This window comes from Neofelis nebulosa, chromosome 1 (genome assembly GCF_028018385.1).
Source record: "Neofelis nebulosa isolate mNeoNeb1 chromosome 1, mNeoNeb1.pri, whole genome shotgun sequence".
In the NCBI taxonomy this organism is placed as follows: Eukaryota; Metazoa; Chordata; class Mammalia; order Carnivora; family Felidae; genus Neofelis; species Neofelis nebulosa.
Window position 1 is genome coordinate 155,006,474 of NC_080782.1, and position 19,319 is coordinate 155,025,792.

General features: G+C 34.4%; 1 protein-coding gene across 4 annotated transcripts in view; it reads left to right on the forward strand.

Moving 5' to 3' along the window:
• LOC131518555 (butyrophilin subfamily 1 member A1-like) overlaps nucleotides 1-15,271 on the forward strand; it is a 79,581-nt gene extending 64,310 nt beyond the window's left edge. The window contains exons 5-12 of one of the 4 annotated variants that reach the window (XM_058740849.1): nucleotides 292-312; nucleotides 2,009-2,029; nucleotides 4,708-4,728; nucleotides 11,569-11,589; nucleotides 11,667-11,693; nucleotides 11,838-11,864; nucleotides 13,423-13,581; nucleotides 14,309-15,270. In XM_058740849.1, coding sequence (XP_058596832.1) covers nucleotides 292-312; nucleotides 2,009-2,029; nucleotides 4,708-4,728; nucleotides 11,569-11,589; nucleotides 11,667-11,693; nucleotides 11,838-11,864; nucleotides 13,423-13,581; nucleotides 14,309-14,367 — 356 coding nt within the window. In that variant the 3' untranslated portion in view covers nucleotides 14,368-15,270. Of the gene's footprint in view, nucleotides 1-291; nucleotides 313-2,008; nucleotides 2,030-4,707; nucleotides 4,729-11,568; nucleotides 11,590-11,666; nucleotides 11,694-11,837; nucleotides 11,865-13,422; nucleotides 14,044-14,308 lie in introns of those variants that run through there. The other 3 variants (XM_058740850.1, XM_058740846.1, XM_058740848.1) reach the window with 3 other exon arrangements.
• The last annotated feature ends 4,048 nt before the right edge of the window (nucleotides 15,272-19,319 follow it).

Consider the following 19,319-nt stretch of genomic DNA (forward strand, 5'->3'; position numbering starts at 1 on the left):
ACTAAATACCCAACAGGTCCACTATTCTCGAGAGAATATCATCCTGGACAGTGTTAGAGGGTCATGACTCAGACCTCTCTGAATCATAGTACAGGTTCTCAAAACTCTGTGAATAAGCTCTATGAGGATGAAACTTGTACTTACTTGTTATCCGCTGCACAACACATGGTTCACAGATACAAAATATAGTTTCCAACCTCCATCTGTAATAAACTGCATCACCTTCACAGAGCAGTGAACTCTCAGAATTTTTAGTTTCACTCTAACTAATTTGTGTATTTCCTCTTAAAGGTAAACTCCGGAAAGAATATGGTAAGTCGTTCATTATTTCCTTGTGTATATCATATTGATCACAGTATAAAAAGTCAGGCCTTTTTTGAAGGAAAGTTTTAGGAGAAAAACACTTGGTAAAGATATAAGTATATAAATATCACTTTGGAATTTGGGATTGTGCATTTCCTTTCATTTTTTTCTTTTTTAAAAAAAATTTAAAGGTTTTTACTTTATTATTGAGAGACAGAGAAAGACAGAGCATGAGCAGGTGAGAGGCAGAGAGAGGAGGAGACACAGAATCTGAAGCAGGCTCCAGGCTCCAAGCCGTCAGCACAGGGCCTGACGCGGGGCTCGAACTCACAAACCGCGAGATCATGACCTGAGCCGAAATTGGACGCTCAACCGACTGAGACACCCAGGCGCCCCTCATTTTTTCTTAATTAGGTTGTTCCAGTGTCCATGAGCTCTGTTAGGTCATGCTGTGTCTAATCCCTTGAAGTTTGCAAATGTTGCTTTGATTCTACAGAGAGGAGAAACTGGGTAATACTTGAGGAAAATACTAAAGGAAGGTCTGCAGTTAAATCTACCAGATATACTGAAAAGGTACAGGGTGCTACATTTCAATGCACAACACAGCCTTGTCTACTATCCAAATCTCTACTAATGTTAGCTATTCTCACTTTTTGTTGCTTGTTTGAAGTGCATGTTTACTTGCTAACCCACTTTCACTGGAATTGAGAAAAGGAAGCTTGTGTAAAATGTACTTGGAAAACATTTTTTTTTCTCTTCTGCATTTTCTTTTTTTTTTTTTTTTTTTCTTTTTATTTATTTATTTATTTATTTATTTATTTTTTAATATATGAAATTTACTGTCAAATTGGTTTCCATACAACACCCAGTGCTCATCCCAAAAGGTGCCCTCCTCAATACCCATCACCCACCCTGCCCTCCCTCCCACCCCCCATCAACCCTCAGTTTGTTCTCAGTTTTTAACAGTCTCTTATGCTTTGGCTCTCTCCCACTCTAACCTCTTTTTTTTTTTTTTTTTTTTTTTTTTTTTTTTTTTTTTTTCTTCTGCATTTTCAAAATTTCCTCATGTCTTGAGGATTCTTTCTTACCTATTCTGACCCACTCAAATTTAAAAAATTTTCCTCATGTACCACACACCAGTTTCCAAAGTAGAAATCGCTGTTTGTATTATCATCAGACTATGCTCCTAGATGAAGCATTAGAGGAAAATTATGTCTTTCAATGTCCAGGATTTCTTCTTGGGATGAGCAATAAAGACTAATTAGCTGTTTCAGGTTGTTTCTGGCTCTGGATATATTCTCCTCTCAAAGGCTCACTGATCTTGTCCCAGTCTCTTGTAGTTCAAACCCCATGTGTAATCTGGATGAACTTTGCTTGGGAAATATTCTAGGATGACATCCACACAATCAACAGATGGAACAGAATGGACTGACTTAGTTCTTGGAGAAAGGAGACCGTAGATGATGGAGTTATGAGCATATTTCATGATACTTTGCAGTCTCTTAGAAATTATCTATTTGAGATAATGTACACAATGCCTTCTTTTTTATTTTTTGGTTTTTTCTTCTCTAGCTTTTAATTTTCACCTACTTGCCTAATATTTTACCAAGTCAGATGTTGAAAGATTTGAGTAAAGTCTGTTTCTTTAGAAATTCTTCCATATATACTTTGTTGAATTCTTTATTATATATTTGTTTTTACACAGAGCTCTTACGTGAACAGAAAGGTGAGTAGTATTTGTTTAAATTTTAGCGGCAGACATCATAGAAAAGTATATTGGTCAACTAAAATTTAGCAATTGATTCCATATCATAAACTATTTTTTAAATGGTCTTTCTTTTAAGCGGTCTCTCTATATATGATTAGTCATAAGTTGAAACTATTTTGTATTTTGTAACATTATAAATTATAAGTTCTATAAATGATTTGCATTTTAAAAGAGTCACACTGTGGCATCTTTGTTGAAATCTTTCTCCTGTTTATTATTTGTTTTATTTTTTACAGTCTCAATAAGGTGTTCAGATATTCCTTTATGATTTTTCTACTATTACTTCTTAAATACAAACTAATACCTGAATTTTGATCTTCATATTGGTTTCTTCTAATATCTGAATCTATATTATTAAATAACAATTAATGCTAATTCTATTTTATACAATAGGATGCCAATCAAATATATCATCATCAATATTGGGCACTTTTAAAGACTTTGCATTTTTCTATATGATATATAAAATTTAAAAAATATGATATGCATAAGCTTTGATATACCATATGCATATTTTTGTTTTGATTTTTCTTTATTCTTGGCCTTGTTTTTAGGATAATTTTTTTATGGTAATTTGGTCTCTGTACCTTTGCACTTGTTTTTCTCTATTCCTGAAATATTTTATTTCTGTAATCATTTCCTAATTAACTCTGTTTTTCCTGTGGGAACCTGGTGAACCGTCACTAGTTGAGAGAGGGATATGAGTAGTCTGTGGTATCCCACAGCCATTTCATTCTCTCATTATTGTTTTTCATGGTGATCTGTGCATGTGACAGGTCAGAGCTATGTGTCCTCCTTTACTGAGGGAGCCTGATCCATGCGGAGCTAAGGGCAGCCAGTCCACAAATATCTGTTGAGTGGAAAAAATTATTTGTATTTATATTTTTCTTTGTCAAATTGTTTTGCTCCTTGTTTTTCTAGATTATGTATGAAAGAAAATATTAGCTAGGAAACAGACCTAATGTTTTATTTCCTGATCTAGGGTTTAAAGATCACATAACACCTAATTTTTGGAGAAACACTTATGTCAAAATTAATTTCTTATATTTCCTTAATACTATATTGAATTGAATCTCATGTCTTTGGCCATGCAACTCTGGGCCAAGTGAAGCAAGGTGAAGAATTTTATCCTGGAGATGCCTAGAAATATATTTGGCATGAGACTTTCAGTTAGGCTCTATGTGACCTCAAGAGAGTGATGTGGAGGGAACACTTCCTAAGAGAGTTACTAAGTACTCCTCTCCCATGAAAGGCTATCGTTCGTGTGGGAATTGACAGGGAGGACCTTAAGGAATCTACCAAAATCCTCTCCAAAAGAAAGTGATAATTTGAACATCTAAGCACACAGACGACCCTCATGTGAGACAAGTTTTTCTCCTTCCTTTACACAAACTCCCACTCCACTCCACCTTCAGTTCTCTTTCCTGGAGGAACCACAAGTTTCATGGGAGGTGAGAGAAGGTAGGAGACCTGAGGCAGAAGGGAAATGGGCTATTGCATGGCCTGAACAATTTAATACCCAAAATAGACATGAAAAAATAATTCTGGGAAATTTATTTGAAACTTTAACAGTGAGATTAAATAAGGTTGTTTTTTGCATAAACTTGATAATTTCTAAGTTATTCTACAAACCAGTTATAAAGCCACATATAACTATGGCCCTATACTCACGTTTGGTCAAATGTTTAATAAATAGCTATTGAAAATATACTTGTTTAAATAAAATTGGTAATATCAAGAAACATACTATATTATTATCTACTTGAGAAAATTCTCAAGAAAGGCCTTGTGAACAGTTTTGCTGACTCTTCTCTGAAACACTCAAAGAAATGGGTTATCCCGAAGTGGTTGGGGGTACAATCCATTGAAATTCCAATCGACCCTCAGTCTGCAGCCATGTGGCGTTCATTCTGGAAGACAAATCTGCAGTAAGTTTATATTAATGTAAGATAAACATGGTATGTTTCCAAGACTGTACATCTAAACAGCCTGTAGTTTGGAACATTTTAAGGTGTGAAGCGGGAAAGTACCTCCTTATTTCTAAAAATCCAAGACAGACACGTTAAGTTTTTATGGTTGCTCAAATAAAGGATATATTGCTAGAGCTGAGTATGCCAAATATACCACGTCTTTAATGCAAAGTAAGGTAAACCAAACCCTCCATTTCAGTAAATCCTCCTTTCTCAGAAGCCCCCCCCCCTTCATTTCCTTCTTATCAGCTGCCAGGTATTGTAAATGAAGTGTGATAAAATGAGGGTCTGAAGGCCACTTTCAGACTTCCCTCTTATCCTGGAAAGAATGGGTAGAATTTGTAGGTCCTTGGCACTTATATTCTCAAATTTGAGACATCATCCAAAAGAGATCACTTTTAATATCGTATTTTATATCTACATAAACACATTTACAAGTCAAATAGTACGTATTTAGTTTGTGTTTATTATTATTATTATGATTATTATTATTATTCAGGAAATAACTATCTCTCTCTGTGTCACACATATACACTGGATCATTAAGTATTTCTTCTCAGGGTCTCTGTTTTCAAGTTGAAACCAAGTAATAGGACAGATATTCCATGAATAGGGATAAGAGGACACGTTCTAACATACATTTTCTTTCTTTATTTCTTTATATAGGGAACATAGAAAAAAAGAACGGTAAGTGATATTTATATTTGACTGAAGCAGTGTTTGAATATCCCATATCAATATTCCAATATTGATGTTCTTTCATTATTATTAAAGAACAAATTCCAGGCACCCCATGTGTGACCTAAAAGTTTTCAAAACAAGTAAAGTATCTTCCTGCTACTTTAAAAAGTGAACATAACTATTTATAAGACAAAGTTTTAGGCATAAATACAGAAGAACAAGATGAATCCATGTGTGCCATTAGCGCTGGAACTCAGGTCTTACATTCAGTGCCATTCAGTGAGGTCATTTGTCTTTTGTATATATAGTAATTAACTGACTATTTTACAGTCAGTGCTTAAGAAACAATGAGACAAAAGGACTATCTTTCTTTATGGAAGTTGCTATAAGAATGATACAAATTCCACATTTAAATAATAATTAAAAACCAAATATTCTAATATTTGTTATGGAGGAAGGTTAATGATGCCATGGATAGTACAACAGTTGGACTGGGCTTAGACATGGGGTTCTAGATTTGCTAAAGAAAGTCAATGCAGAAGAGGCTGGAGATATTGAAAAGGACAGGTAGGTCAAAGAGAGAACTACCACGTGTAAAGCAGAAAGCACAACATGCACTGAACTCTGAGGGGAGGTGAGCCTGTGGTTCTATTAGAAGAGGCAATATTAGACAGGTGCCTCTGGTTCAGAAAACCTAGACAAGGCTATACGTAGGCAAAGGCTGGTAAATGCAACATCTCCTTACCATTCTAAGAATTTTGAATGCTCTCTAAGAAACAGAATTTTGAATATTATCCAAGAAAATAAGGAAATCATATAAATTCTAAAAAGGGGTACAGTGACAAGATTTTCAATTCAAAATGTTATTTTCTTGAAGGTAGAGAACAGATTATATGGTTAGTGGTAAAAAAGAAAAAAAAAGAAAAAGAAAAGCTAGGACAATCTACTCTGAGATATACACTGAACTAAATAAACAGGTCTTAAAAGTCTGTACATGTTTGTGTACAGTCTGTGTAAAATCGGTAGTTTAATGGAAAAGAGAAATCCTATGTAAAGTCTATGGTTTAATTTTGACTCTAATTTCCATGACCTGGAAGCTTATGTCCCTGCTGTGTTTAATTTTGGAATCCTATTAAGATTTAGATTTTCTATGCAACAAACATTCTCACTTAAGGAAAGCTGTTGATCAAATGTAAAAGTACTCTGAATGGGTCTATATAACATAAGCCCTTCCTGACTGAAATCAGAATTAACTACAAATTAATCCAAATCTGAAACCACTATACATATATTTGTTACATTTCCAGTAATTTTTCTCAACTCATTTTCCCAGAATTGAATTAATACTTCTTTGGAGTAAAGAAAAACTTGAATTCATTTCATAAAAAATACCAACAAGTATCTTTTCTCTTATCAAAAAAAAAAAAAATTAAACGTGATTCATGGAAGAATGAAAGCATTTATCTATAGTTTAACAAAGGTAGGTTTGTCATGTGGGACATATCCTGAGAGGAAAAAAAAAATATTTGTCATCATTGTCCTCCTCATCATCATCTTCACCACCAACAACCTACATTTATTTATTAATGCTCTTTATATTTAAAAAATGTGCTTTACAATAGTAATACATAGGCAAATATGGAGCACATATTTCTTTCTGTCATGTACCTAAAATTAAAACAAGAATAAAAATTAATAAAGTAATACACCAATGAACTAGCAGCAACTATGACTGAGGAGGTAGATAGAAGGCAGATAATAACCAACCTTTTAATTTTAGAATTTAATATTTATCTTATGAGTGGTGAAAGGAACTGAGGAATTCTGAGTAAGTAGGTATTCAACATAAAAATTATAAGATCCGAGTTTTAAAAAGACTGCATTAGAGAATCCATTGACGTGTGCAGGAGTGGGCATTGGAAGACCAGTAAAGGAGCTTCCACAGTCAATGAGCAAGACTCAGAAGAAGGGTGATGAAGGGTGGAGGTTGGTGGAAGGGCTTGGGAGAGCAGGAAACCTAAGATGGAGCTAGACTCAAATGACCATAATGAATAATTCAATGTGGAGGGTGGAGTGGGAGGTAATGGAGAAGGAAATACAAACAAAATGCCCCTCTTAGTGGCCTGTACAGCTGGATCCAGTGATTTTATTCACTAAGTTGGTAATCAAATTCAATACTTAATTCACCAACTCTCTTAACATTAGTAATCTCTTCAATTGCCTAAACTTCTGATAATTAGAACAAATCCCTCAGTGACACTTGGCAAAAAAAAAAAAAAAAAAAAAAAGAGGCTTAATCTTCATTCTCTGTTTTTGATTTATTGTTTTGTCTTTGCTCTTTATAGTCACAAACTGCATTTTTATTTTATACATTTTTTGACACATTTTTCTGTATATCATTTGTCTTTTATTCCCTTTCTGTCAGATCACCTGAAGGATGGGATTTATAAATGAACAATAATTTTGTTTTTAATTTTATGAGAATAAGGGAAAAATCAGTAATTCAACGCTTAAAAAATAAAGTTTATTAAGTTTTATTTAAAAATAAGTCAGTTAAGGGGTGCCTGGGTGGCTCAGTCGGTTAAGCATCTGACTTCAGCTCAGGTCATGATCTCACAGTCCGTTAGTTCCAGACCCCCGTCAGGCTCTGTGCTGACATCTCAGAGCCTGGAGCCTGTTTCAGACTCTGGGTCTCCCTCTCTGCCCCTCCCCTGCTCATGCTCTGTCTCTCAAAAAAAATAATTTAAAAAAATTAAAAATAAATCAGTTAATTATGCTATAGAATAGTGTTTATTTTCATTAAAATGTTACAGTTAATCTCGAAAAGAATAGAGGACATTATGAAAAACATGCATTAGATTATTCCTTTCACTATTGTGGGGTAAAACTATTCTGCATATTTAGATAATGAGAAGATGGCAAGATATTTTAAAGGGATTATAGATGGGTAATAGACACTTAATGGGTCCCTTTTTCTTTCCTTGACTTTTTTAAAATAAATTGATACATATCATTTTTGTAACAAATTATGTTTATAATTAAACACAAAGAATATAACCCTTATGAAAATGAGCACAAATACCTCGGATGGCCCTTCTTCTCTTAAAGCACCTTGATTTTGGAATGGTGCTTCAATTGTCAGGCAGCTTGTTAATGCCTCTGTGGGTGAAGAAACTGGGTCTTATTCATCACAATGAAAATAGTGCTTTGTCTAAAAAAGAGTCTCAGGAAAAATGTGCTGGATAAGTAGAAAATGTTTGCAGTTAAATTAGGAATATCATGAATAAAAAGTAATAAATGCTACTTGTGGACATGTCAGATAAGTTAAATACCAGATGCTGAATGCAGATTTTTTTTTTCACGTTAGCTCATTTATCCATCACATTGTAAATAACAGTATCAACCTAATTTATGGTACTTTCTTGATATCACACAGATCACACTTGGGAGAGATATAATTTGGTTATATTTGGAAAAAGCTCTGTTTATATTTTGAACCAACTCTAGCTGGCCACCATGAGACTCTAGTCTAAAATTTTATTATCTATTCACATAAGTGCAGTTTCTAACTGCATGACAATTTGTGTTTCATAAATTTTTATATTACTTACAACTCTATGCCCTATCTTTGAATATCAATTTCTTCCTTAATTTACATGACTGTGATTTCTGTGGTAGTGCCTATATTTTTGTGCTTACATATGTAGCACAAAAACAGACAAAAAGATTAAATGATAAATCATGATTATATTATAGTGAAATGATAAATAATTATTATAATTTTCTTAGAAGAATGATTTGTTGTCTGGATTATAAAATAAAATCACCATTTTGATTCTGAATGCATGATGCACCCACATATTGATAGTAGACTTTATTTAAAATAAATTACCTTGGGGGTTATTGGGTGGCTCAGTCAGTTGAACATCTGACTCTTGATTTCAGTTCAGTTCATGATTTCACAGTTCGTGCATTTGAGCCCCGCACTGAGCCCTATGTCAGGCTCTGTACCATTAGTGTGGAGACTGCTTCGGATTCTCTCACCCTTCCTCTCTGCCCCTCTGCTGCTTGCACATGCTTTCTCTCTCTCTCTTTAAAAATAAATAAGTAAAATTTAAAAAATTAAAAAAAAAACCTTTTTTTTCCTAGTAAATGCAAAACTTTTGCAAAGGAAAAAAAATCTATTGATAACTGGATGCTAAATATTCTTAAGTCACATATCAATTTCAGGTACATATTGAACACTGTATTGAACACATATTAAACATTACATCTGGCAAAGCTCATATCCCTAAGAATTCTGTTTTTTTTTTTTTAATGTGATACATTTCTATTTGGAATATATTGACCACACTATAACCTGGTAACGTTCACATCAATATCACATCACATAATTATCATTTATTTTTTGTGGTGAGGATATTTAAAATCTAGTCTCTTAGCAACTTTGAAACAGCTCTTTAAAACCAAAATAAAATAAAATAAAATAATTAAATTAAACTGTGCTTATTTTTTATCTTTCTCATTGAGATATAATTGACAAATTACATTGTGTAAGTTTACGGTATACAATGTGTTGATTCCATACATTTACATATTGCAATATAATTATCACCAAGGCATTAACTAACAACTCCATAATGTTGCATAATTATGATTTATTTACTGAGTAAGAAAAATCAAGATCTATCTTCTTAACAACTTTGATTTTTCTAATACTGTGTATTTGACAATAATTATTATGCTGTACAACAGATCTCAAAAACTTATTCATTTCCAGTTTTAAGTTTATACCCTTGGGCAAAATCTCTTAAATTCCCTCTACCTCCAGCCTCTGGTAATCATTATTCTATTCTCTGTTTCTATGACTTCAGGTTTTTTTTTTTTTTTAATTCCATATATAAGTGATATCGCACAGTATTTTTCTTTCTCTTTCTGACTTACTTAATTTAGCATAATGCCATCGCAATTCACTTTCATTCATGTGGTTACAACTGGCATTTACTTCTTTTCCGTCGATAAATAATAAACAGTGACAACAATAATAATAATAATATACATAGTGATGTTGACCATCTTTTTATGTACCTGTTGTTCTTTTGGCTATTTGTATGTCTTCTGTGGGAAAATGTCTGCTCATTCCCTTTGTCCATTTTTTAAAATCAGATTGTTTGCTTTTTGCTATTGAGTCGTATATGTTTTTATATGGTTTCTACATTAACTCTTTCCTCATGATTTGCAAATATTGTCTCGCTTTCTGATTGCTGACTTTTCATTTTGTTGATTTTTCTCACAGTTCTGGAAGCTGGGAAATCCAAGTACAGGGCACCGGCAAATCCGGTGTCTGAGAGTCCACTTCCTTGTTTGCAGATGGCCGTGTTCTCACTGTTCTCTCACAAGGCAGAAGATGAGAGCAAGAACAAGTGTTCATGGCTCTTCTTATGAGGGCACTAATCCTATTCATGAGGGCTCCACTGTAAAGACCTAATTACTTTCAAAAGCCCCAACTTTCTAATATTATTACACTGGGTTTAAAAGCATATGAATTTTGTAGAAATAAATTCCATCCATAAACATGACATTACAGGCACGGTAGCCAAAAATCTTGTTGACATATTTTTAAAAAATAAAACCTAGCAAACAGGTTACAGAATTTTCTACTTTTTAAATTGCCAGGAAATACCTAAATACTATAACCTTATGGCACTTCACCATAAAAAAGACATGTGACAGCATATATTGCCCCTACCTCCACCAGCATGCCCAACAACTCATGCAAAGAAAGATAATAAAATAAATAGTGGTGAAAGAAAGTAGAAAGAGAGGAAATGAACAGAAAATAAATAGGGTTAAAAGCCAAAGAAAGGAAGGACATGGAGCCCTATACCATTGGTGAAGCTGGAATCTTGTAGTTACTCTGATGTGTCAGGACAGAGAGCTGTAATGCCATTTGTGGGTGGGTGTATCTCATTGTCCTTCTGACATCTGTGCATATGTGTGTATGGGAGTATTTTTCTGTGTGTGTGTATGTGTGTGTGTGTGTGTTTATATATTTTATATGTTACTGCACCTGTGGATTAAACTGGGAACAGTTTTCTATCCCATAAAAATCACACATAAAAAATGAAAAAATTCATAGTATACTGAAATTCTTTCTTAATATGTTAGGACTAAATTACATTTTCAAAACAAACATTATAGCTGAACTAACTGCATTTAGTTTTTAATTCTTAAGGTGCGGAGAAAAAGAAATTATATCCAAACTCACTGGTGTTTTCAATGCTAATTTCTTAAATTTATACTTTTTTTTTTTGTTCTTTTGATGAGGGCAGTCTGTCCATAGGCTTAATACAAACACCTGGGAGAGGCTATTTCTTGTCAAAATTTTGCATTATGATCCTTTGAATTACGATAAAGCAAAGGCAGCCAAAGACTCTAAATACCTATTTTCCAAATATATAACTTGAATTCAATCTCTCTCTTTCTCTCTCTCTCTCTTTCTCTTTCTTCTTCCCAAGCAATTTACATGTGCAAAGATTAGAAAGATAGTCTAGTTAGGGCACCTGGGTGGCTTAGTCCGCTAAGCATCCAACTTTGGCTCAGGTCATGATCTCATGGTTCATGAGTCCTAGCTCTACATTGGGCCCTGTGCTGACAGCTCAGAGCTCAGAGCCTGAAGCCTACTTCTGATTCTGTGTCTCCCCCTCTCTCTATTCTCCTTCCCCACTCATGCTCTGTCTCTCTCTCTCTCAAAAATAAATAAACATTAAAAAAATTTAGAAAGAGAGTCTAGTTAATGAGTCCTGACCAAATTCTCACAAGACTTGTCACTGTTTTGCATTTCAGGAAAGCTTCATGAAGAACTTGGTAAGTAATATTTCTCTGTGAGGATAGACATGTAAATATATTTCAAAACAAACTCTTACTCTATCTCATTCTTTCAGAAAGGATAAAATTCTTGGGAGAAGAAGGTGAGTAATGAAAATGACCATCTCTAGCCCTGACTCATGCACTTGCCTTTTGACCACTCATCCTTTTCTTGTTTTATTCATTGGTAAACCTTGGTTACAAAACTATACTCTTTTTCTTTTATTTTCTTTTTTTTTTAATTTTAGGGTTGAAATATGCTCGACGCTATGCAGGTAACTAGAGACTGAAGTATTTGGATATTGGTTCTTATTTTTAGCCAGTACACTGGGCCACCAGACAAGGGGTCTCACAAACTCACACCAAACATACGCGCGCGCACACACACACACACACACCCCTTTTTTTTTTCTCCAAAATTTCCACTTTGTAATGCTTATTATTGAGTATGTTATAGCTATAGCTCCTTATATATCACAAATGGTCCTGCTTCTGAGGTTCAGTGATGGATGGAAGCAGAACATTAGAGCCCAAAATGATATCATCTAACATGCTTTTCAGAACCAGAAATTCATTGGGGAATGTCTCTAGGGTGTAGCTGACAGGGAATGGGGTAAGGGCAGGCTGCCTTCTTACTATGTTAGGATGGAGGCTACTGACACAATGCTACTAATTTCCAAGGAACCAAAATTTGTGGCCCTTCATTTAATTTGTCAAATTGAAAAACCAGAAGTTTTGACATCTAACAAATTGCCAAATGTATGACCTCTGTTTAATATTAGGAACAACAACAATTTGTGTTATATTTTCTAACTTTGTATTAATGATTTCAAAGTATTTTCATTTGATTCACACAAATACACTGTGAGGAAAAAATGCCAGGTGTTTATTAATATACTGTTATATATATATGAATGAATATATATATATATATATATATATATATATATATATATATAATGAATATTATTAGGAGTTTTCTCCAGTTTATATGACTAATTTACATAATATTTACTTTCATGAGACAACTTTAGAGGCACTCTTACCAATTGAATTAAGTATAGTCTAGATATCAGATATTGCTTTGGAAAAATACCCATGAACAACTAAGCTGCAATGGCTTTAAGTGCATACAATCTTATATTTACAGTGCTAACTAAGACTAAGAGTCTTTAGTTATTTTTAATATTGCATTAATACTAATGGAATTTTCTTTGTGGTTACACTAATACAAGTAGAATTTAGTTTTACTTATAACTATGATCACTTAATTAATAGGAGAAATACATACAGTGTACATTAACAGAATCCTGTGTAATTAGGTAAATATCTGAATCAAGTTTGGCTTTGCTTTGTGTGTTTATATACTTAGCATACAACACTTTAAAAATTATTTTTGTATCCATGTATCTGAATTTTGCACCTATATGAAAGCAGTTTTAGGAAAATTAATTGAGTAAATCTAGATAAATTTCATTTGATGATTTATAACAATTTTAAACTGTCAAAACATTGAGAATCAATGTAAATATTTATAATTGTCTTCAGTTAATTCACAAATTGAATCAGGTAAGTCTGGACTTGAAGCCAAACATTGATGGATATTAGTAATCATTGTTGGACAAACTTCTCTAAGTATTTGTTGTCTCAACTACAAAATGAAAATATTTCTTCATTTCATGTTTTGTTTTGAAAATTGAATATTTATAAATGTGCTTCATGTACCAGTAAGCAGAAAAAGTTCCTAGATAAAGGAAGGACTCTTGTATATTGCATTAATTACTGTTGAATATTATTGATCATAGCCAAGACTGACAACATGTTCTTCTATAGAAAATGTTACCCTGGATCCAGACACAGCTAACCCATATCTCCAAATTACTGATGATAACAAAAGTGTGAAAGGAGGTGATACCTTTCAGGAACTACCCAAAAGAAAACAGCGGTTTGATAACCTGGTCTGTGTATTAGGTCAGCAAATTTTTTCCAAAGGTAAACACTACTGGGAAGTGAGTGTGAAAAATAAAATAAAATGGACTTTAGGCATTTGTAAGGATTCTGTCTGCAGACGGGGAGAAATCATGGTGTCCTCTGAGACTGGGTTCTGGACAATAGGCTTGAATAGAAACAATGATTATCAAGCTCTTTTAAACCCACCGAAAACACTCCACCTCGAGGAATCTCCTGAGACTATTGGTATCTTCCTGGACTATGAGGCTGGAAGAGTGTCGTTTTATAATGTGACCAATCTTTCTCACATCTACACCTATAGAAACTGCTTCACAGATTCTCTGAGGCCATACTTTTATCCTGGCCCCCTCTACAATGGTCAAAATGAACACCCTCTCACCATCCTGCCCTTAGGTCATATTAGAAAAGCCATAGGAAGAAGACGTTCTATGTGACTGAGCAAAAATTGCCCTATTTTGAATCTGCTGAAACTAGGGATTTTTATGAAGTTTGTAAATATTCTAATATTTATATTATATTATATTATATTATATTATATTATATATGTATATTACAATATTTACAAACTTCATAAAAATCCCTAGTTTCAGCAGGGAAATTTTTATTTATAAATAAATAAAAATAAATATATAAATATGTAAATAAAACAAAAATGTTTTATTTTAGAATGATGGACTTCTCCCTTCAAATAAATCTAAAATCTGAAAATCATTTTGATGCCATAATTTATAACTTTTTATCATTTCAGTTCCTAATATATCTTTTGTTAATGGACAAGAATTGTTTGAGTTAAACTACATGATATAGAACTTACTTGATGACTATTCAAGGCCACAGAACTAAATACAAAACCCAAAAGAAGCATCTACTTGTGCAAGTGATGAAGGAAAGTTAATTCCCAGTTGACCCTCATGGGTATGGTCTCTCCTTCATTCATCTTTTGAGATGGAAGAAGACATGGACTCTGCTCCACATCATCAGGAAATTGGCTGAAGCCCATACCTTATTGACTTTGCCCAAACCTAGAGGAGTATGATGGCTTTGACAAGGGAGTTCTAAACCCAGACTATGTAATATTCACTACAAAAAAAAAAATCTTCAAGTGAATATGTCTTCCAACTACTCACTTCTTCACTTTTTTACCTCCATTCTTCTTTGAAGTTTAAATGTACACAATCTCCAACTTAATTTAATATAATTGTATCATTTATTCATCTACTTAACAAATGCTTATTAGGTACTGTATATATGTTTTGTAGGTATCCGTAATCTAAAACACCTTAGATTGATTATCTGTAACTGTAACTGTGTGTCTGGTACTGCTAATAAACAGTCAAACACTGATAAATTGTTACTAATTTCAAAATGTTGTGTGGGAAAGGCTAAAGGTATCCAGATACAGAACAATAGTGAGTGGGTTCACTTCAGTCTACTCATCAGGAAAACTCTCACTGAGAAAGGGATGTATAGAATATGGAATTTCCCACATGCATAGCTGTAAATTACTACAATCAAGACAACATGCAAAATGCAGAAAGACTGGGTCTGGGTGAGAAAGTAGAAGAAGACCTATGGGGTCAGACAGAATGGTTTTAAATTAGGCTGCAGACTAAGTAGCTTAAGTAACCAGACAGGAGGAGCTGCCATGGATTTTCTTCATGCACCAGCAGGCCATTTGGTGTTATTATAATAAAATATATAATATATAAGTAAGGAAATGTTAAAATAAAATTTTTGAGAAAAATTAATTCATTAATTAATCAGTTAATAAACAAATAATAAATGAACTGTTCTAAATCAATGCTGAACCTATTGTCATTAAGTTATTTCAAGAGATGTGACCTAAATATGATTAAGTGGATCTAACAGCTCACATTCATGGAATATTTCATAAGGTCAAGAGAGAACATGGATAATTTAGGAGAGAACTGTAGGTGTATTCTGAGGTGCTGTCCCTGAAAATTGAGAGCTGGTATGGTTGCCTGCCCCTCACTTAAAACATGTGGGAAAAAATTAAGAAGATAGTCTGTCTCATGAAATCTAAAGAACACAATGAACCTATGTTTGCCTTCTGTCTTGAATATTGATAGGGCCAGTAGCTACTCTGTATCATAATGGAGCAGTGCTGCATTGTATGATCTGTGCAATTAGAGCTTTTCTGGGGGAAGATCTCATGTCTCCTGAAGGATAGAATATGGTCCATGAGAAAGAATCCCTCTGGGATGCTGCCTGAAAAAGTGAATACATATTAGTATATTAGTGGAAATCACATTGTGTATCACAGGATGCCTGGTGGCTGAGAACAGAATCTTGACAAGCCAAAATACAGACATATTTCACCTTCCTCACATTAACAGCAGGAAAAAAGTCCTCAGATATTTGGGGGCCTTTGAAGAACTAAGTAGGGAAAAATGAGCTTGAAATGATTTCTAAATATAGCTCATTACAACAATGATCAAGTAAAAAAATCTCACTCTTGTTATAAGATTAATAATAATAATAATAATAATAATAATAATAAATGTAGCTCACTTCAATAATAATTAAGTAAAAATATTCTGACTCCTGTTACCTTTAAAACCCTCTCATTCCAAAACTCCACAATTTGCTACAATGCATGTTTTCCCTTACTTCAGTGAGTAATATATCCAACTCATCCAATTACAGGTGTTTTCCTGGTAACCTTTACCTAGAGGACATTGATAAATGTTAAGGAGAAAAGACATCTATCATATTGAGGCATATTTCTACCAACATTAAACTCTCCTGTAGAATAAGATTTAGAAAATGGAAACTTTAGAGTAAAAGGGAAATTCATGAGAAAAGTAATTTGGGAAACTATTCTTGTGTGTATTCCCACACAAGACACGATAAAATTGCATTGTGCTGAAATGCCTGCAATTCTGTTTTAATTAAAAATAAGAAAATGAGGGATGTGCAAATGGCTCAGGAATAGTGTGACTTCTCTAAGCTTGCCTGATCCTTTGAACACAGCTAGATACATAAGAAATAATTATCAACACAAAAGGAATCAATATGAAGACTGAGAGAACTATACTGCACATCTACAAGTAGAAAAATGACCAGATCCTGGTAGGGAGGAACTGCAGAAATTTGATATGGGGGAGAAAAGAGCTGTGAGTGCTGCAAAATGGAAGGAGCCTTGATTACAGAGAGAGGAGTAAGCTAGCAAGCAAGCGAGAGAGAGAAAAAGAGAAAAGCAGCAGGCAGAGGATTGCATAAGGAAAATTCTTCCCTTAATCCATTGACTGGGAAAAGGAAAGGGGCTGATATTTATAAGTTATTCTAAGCAGCAGAGCACAAAGTCTGAAGTTTAAAAGTACACGCCATCACCTGGAGTCATGCCTGGTGAGCTTAGCAGTGTTCCTTTGGGGAAGGAAGGTGGAAATCTGGGATTGGGCAGCATGATATGAGGGTCATCTGGATCACATGGTTGGAAACAGTTCCTCTTTTTAAAGTGTATTTGGGAGTGGTGGCATAGCTTCTCTGGGTTAAAAGAACTGGTGGTGCCAATTTGGTGTCTTGTTCATTAGAATAGGGACATGGACATCAGCTGAGGGCAACAAACTTGATGCTGGCTTTTGTTATGCTTTACCATAAACTCTGAACCAACATGCAGTCATAAGACTACTTTTCTGGGACAAACCAGCAAATATCACGAGCACACTGAGACCCTCCCTCAGAAGAGCTGTGCAAGTCTGCACTGCATGGGTTCATAAAACTTGGAGTTTTAAAACCCAGCCACATGCCTGAAGTATAACACAGGAGTTCTGTCCCTCCTGAAAGGTAGACAGCTCAGACCCAGACAGGGTGACGGCAGGGATCTGACAGAGGCTGGAGACACAAGAGTGTGTCTCCTCCAGGGAGGAGAGAGTGGGGTGAGACCATCTCAACTCCCCAAGTCCGTCAGATGGACAAACTTCAATGAACAACACAGTGCTCCATAGTGGAGATTAGAGCATTTTACACCAAGACCCACCACCCTGCACCCTGAGAGTACATCTCCACTGCAGCACGTAGACTCGAGAATAAGTGCAGCAGGGCTCTCCCCAGAGGACCAACACAAACCCCTCGTACCAAGTCTACTAATTATAGAGTACTCCAGAGCTTCAGTCTAGGGGATCTAGTTGCTATTTTATTTTGTTTTATTGTATTTTAGTATTAGTTGTTTTTTTTTTTTATGTTGATCTGACTTCTGTTAACAAGTAGACCAAAACACAGATAGTTAAAACTTGCCACACAGTGGACAATGTCTGAAAACCCCCCACTGCAATCAAGGAGAAATTATTCAGATGACTGAAATGAGGGTATATATAATCAACAAAAAAAAATAACAACAGAGTGCATATAGGAAACCCCTCCCACATTTTTATGGACCTCTTTTTAGTATAAGCATTGTTCTCAAGAGCAGGAATATAACAGGTTTACCTAAAAATCACACAAAAAATAGTGACCTAGAGACCATGACAAAACGGAGGAATTTAACCCAAAAGAAAGAACATAACAAAGTAATTGTCAGTGATTTAATAAATACAGATAGAAGTATGATGTCTGAAACAGAGTTACAAAAAAACAATTATAAGAGTATGAGCTATGCTTGAAAAAAAGCATAGAAAACACTAAAGAACCCCTTACTGAGAGGTAAAAGAACTTAAAACTGGTAAGCCTGAAATTAAAAATGCTGTAACTGAGATGAAAACCTGACTAGATGCCATGACAACAAGGATGGACAAAGCAGAAAAATAAATCAATGATATAAAAGATAACATTATGGAAAATAATGAAGCTGAAAAGAAAAAAGAAAGAAAGAAAGAAAGAAAGAAAGAAAGAAAGAAAGAAAGAAAGAAAGAAAGAAAGAAAGAAAGGTATTCTATCAAAAGGTAGACTTAAAATACTCAGTGACTCCTTAAAGTGTAATAAAATCTGTGATAGGAGTCCTAGAAGAAGAAGAGAGAGTTAGAAGTGAGGGCAAAAGACTGATTTGACTATTCAGGGTCTTTTGTGGTTCCAAACAAATTTTGGGATTATTTTATCTAGCTCTGCAAAGAAAGCCGGTGGTATTTTGATAGGCATTGCATTTTATGTGTGAATTGTTTTGGGTAGTTTAGACATTTTAACAATGTTTATTCTTCCAATCCATGAGCATGGGATGCTTTTCTCTCTCTTTTTTTCCTCTTCAATTTCTTTCATATGCCATCTATAGTTTTCTGAATACAGTTATTTTACCTCTTTAGTCAGGTTTATTCATAATATCTTATGGTTTTTGGTGCAATTTTAAATGGTATTAATTCTTCAATCAATATTTGTCTTAAAGTGTGGATGTAGTGAATATTGGTGATGCAAGCCGAAAAGAAGTGGGAAGATGGGGTGCCTGGGTGGCTCAGTCGGTTGAGCATCCAACTTCCGCTCAGGTCATGATGTTATGGTTCGTGAGTTCTAGCCCCGCATCGGGCTCTGTGCTGACAGTTCAGAGCCTGGAGCCTGCTTCGGATTCTGCCTCATTCTCTTTCTGCCCCTCTCCACTCACACTCTGTCTCTCTCTGCCTCTCAAAAATAAAGAAACATAATAAAAAAATTTTAAAAAGAAGTGGCATTAATAAAGATGTGGATTTTGTTGAGTGCAAATCTTTCTGTCATCAGTGTTAAGTCCTGTGGCTGGCCAATGGCTTTGCTCCTATGGCACAACTAGAAATCTGGAAAGTAGTTCTAGTATCTTGCTCTGGGTTCCTGAACTGTGA